Consider the following 2,267-nt stretch of genomic DNA (forward strand, 5'->3'; position numbering starts at 1 on the left):
TTGCTGGGGTGCCACCCGGCTGCCGCGAGGCTGGGTGAGGATCTGGCTGGCACGGGATCACACCAAGGGCCTGGTTGGCATGGTGAGAGCTGGCAGCTCTGCTCTGCCACCGCTGCCTCCTCTCCTCTCCACAAAAATGATCCGAGGGCTGGAGCAGCTCTGCTGTGAGGACAGGCTGAGAGAGTTGGGGCTGTTCAGCCTGGAGAAGAGAAGGCTCCGGGGAGATCTTATAGCGGCCTCCCAGTACCTGAAGGGGCTCCAGGAAGGTGGGGAGGGACTTTGGCCAAGGGCAGGGAGTGACAGAACAAGGGGTGATGGCTTGAAAGTGGCAGAGGGGAGATGGAGCTGAGATGTGAGGAAGAAATTGTTTGGTGTGAGGGTGGTGAGACAGTGTCCCAGGTTGGCCAGAGAAGCTGTGGCTGCTCCTCCCTGGAAGTGTTTGTGGCCAGGTTGGATGAGGCTTTGAGCAACCTGGTCTAGTGGAAGGTGTCCCTGCTGCTGGCAGGGGGGTTGGGACTGGATGAGCTTGAAGGTCCCTTCCAACCCAAACCATCCCATGAGTCTCTGATCCTGCTCCATCTCCCATCAGCAGCTGGATCCCAGGCTCAGAGAGGGACGTGAATATCTGGGGACAAATCTCCATCCAGCTCCCACCACAGGGCACACCAGGGCCATGCAGCCCCTCAGAGGACCCCACTCTATGCCCCAGGCCTGTCCCCTTTGCCACTGTCCCCAGTGCCACCTTGCACCACCCAGTCCCCAGTGCCACCCTGCTCCCCTCACAGGGACCTCCAGGGTCTCCCTCCCCTCTGACACCAAGTTGTCCCCCAGCCCTGCCCACCCTCCCTGCCAGCCCCTCAGCCCCCACCCCTCGAAGATGTCGAACCCGAGAAACGGCGACCCCACCAAGCCCCCATGTTTGCCCCGCAATGGACTGGTGAAGATCCCCACTCAAGCCAACGGCCTCGGCTCCGCCAGCATCACCAAAGGCACCCCCGCCGTGAAGAACCGCCTGTGCCAGCCTTCCTCCGTGCCTGCCATCCTCAACCCAGCCTTAGCCCACCGCAGCGACCTGCCCACCATCCCCAGCCTGGCCTCCCCGCTCTCCTTGGCCACTCTGGCCGGTGTCTCCTCCCCTCCCGGTGCTTCCTTGGTGGGACTGAACACGAGTGAAGGTTCGGAGCAGCCCTCACCGGAGCGGCTGGCCGGCTCCCCCTCGGGTGGATGAGAAGATCCTCAACCGTTTGTTCTGGTACTTTTCGGCGTGTGAGAAGTGTGTGCTGGCACAGGTGTGCAAGGCGTGGAGACGGGTGCTCTACCAACCCAAGTTCTGGGTGGGTTTGACGCCTGTCCTGCACACCAAAGAGCTCTACAACGTCCTACCCGGTGGGGAGAAGGAGTTTGTCAACCTGCAGGGCTTTGCTGTCCGTGGCTTTGACGGCTTCTGCCTCGTGGGTGTCTCTGACCTGGACATTTGTGAGTTCATTGACAACTACCCCCTCTCCAAGAAAGGGGTCAAGTCCATGAGCCTTAAGAGGTCAACCATCACGGACGCGGGGTTGGAGGTAGGTGTCTCCAGTGAAGTGGGGAGAGTGGAGGAGATGTGCTGATGGCAGGTTCTTCCTGGTGGCCATGGGGACACACATGTGTGTGGGCAGAGCTTTCACCAGCCACAGGCAAGGAGCAGGTGGTGTGGTTGTCCCATGGGTGTGGGCAACCTCAGGAGCTCCTACCTGTGGTTTGGGCAGTGGGATGGGCTGCCCTCAGGGATGTGGGGTGAGGATGCTGCTGGGGGGTCATCCCTGCTGCCTGCAGATGCTGCTGGAAGGCAGAGCCAGGTGAGGTGACCCTGCCAGGTGAGGTGGCCCTGCTGCTGGGTGGTGGATGTGGTGGCAGGTGGTGAGCAGGGCTCAGGGGATGGGGACATCCCAGCTTGGCTGGCTGCTCCCCAGCAAGGGGGGTCTCCTGGGCTGGCCTGGTGGAGATGAGGCAACCCATGGTCCTGCACGTGACCAGGTAAGATCCCCACTGAGTTCCTCTGCCCCATGCGGTGGCCAAACACAGCACCAGCTGCTCCATGGCCACATCCTGCCCCTGCCAACAGCACGGGGTGCAGAGCAGGGGTGGTGGCCAGGGGTCCCTGCCTGTCCCCTGCTGTCCCCTGCCCATGATGGCATGTCCTAGAGCAGGGCACTGCTCCAACCCCAAGGGGGTCCCATGGGGAAGGCTGGACCCACCCAGGTCTGGGGGCAGTAGGAATTGCCCCG

At 62.3% G+C, this 2,267-nt stretch overlaps 1 protein-coding gene across 1 annotated transcript in view; it reads left to right on the top strand.

Annotated features, from left to right (window-relative positions):
- Positions 1 to 877: 877 nt before the first annotated feature.
- Positions 878 to 2,267, top strand: part of FBXL16 (F-box and leucine rich repeat protein 16) — a gene marked incomplete at its 3' end in the record, with an annotated part of 2,648 nt that continues 1,258 nt past the window's right edge. Inside the window, 2 exon segments of the mRNA XM_029085937.1 lie at positions 878 to 1,197; positions 1,199 to 1,597. Coding sequence (XP_028941770.1) covers positions 878 to 1,197; positions 1,199 to 1,597 — 719 coding nt within the window.

The sequence above is a fragment of the Antrostomus carolinensis genome, unplaced genomic scaffold, assembly GCF_000700745.2.
Source record: "Antrostomus carolinensis isolate BGI_N321 unplaced genomic scaffold, ASM70074v2 scaffold37507, whole genome shotgun sequence".
Taxonomy (NCBI): domain Eukaryota; kingdom Metazoa; phylum Chordata; class Aves; order Caprimulgiformes; family Caprimulgidae; genus Antrostomus; species Antrostomus carolinensis.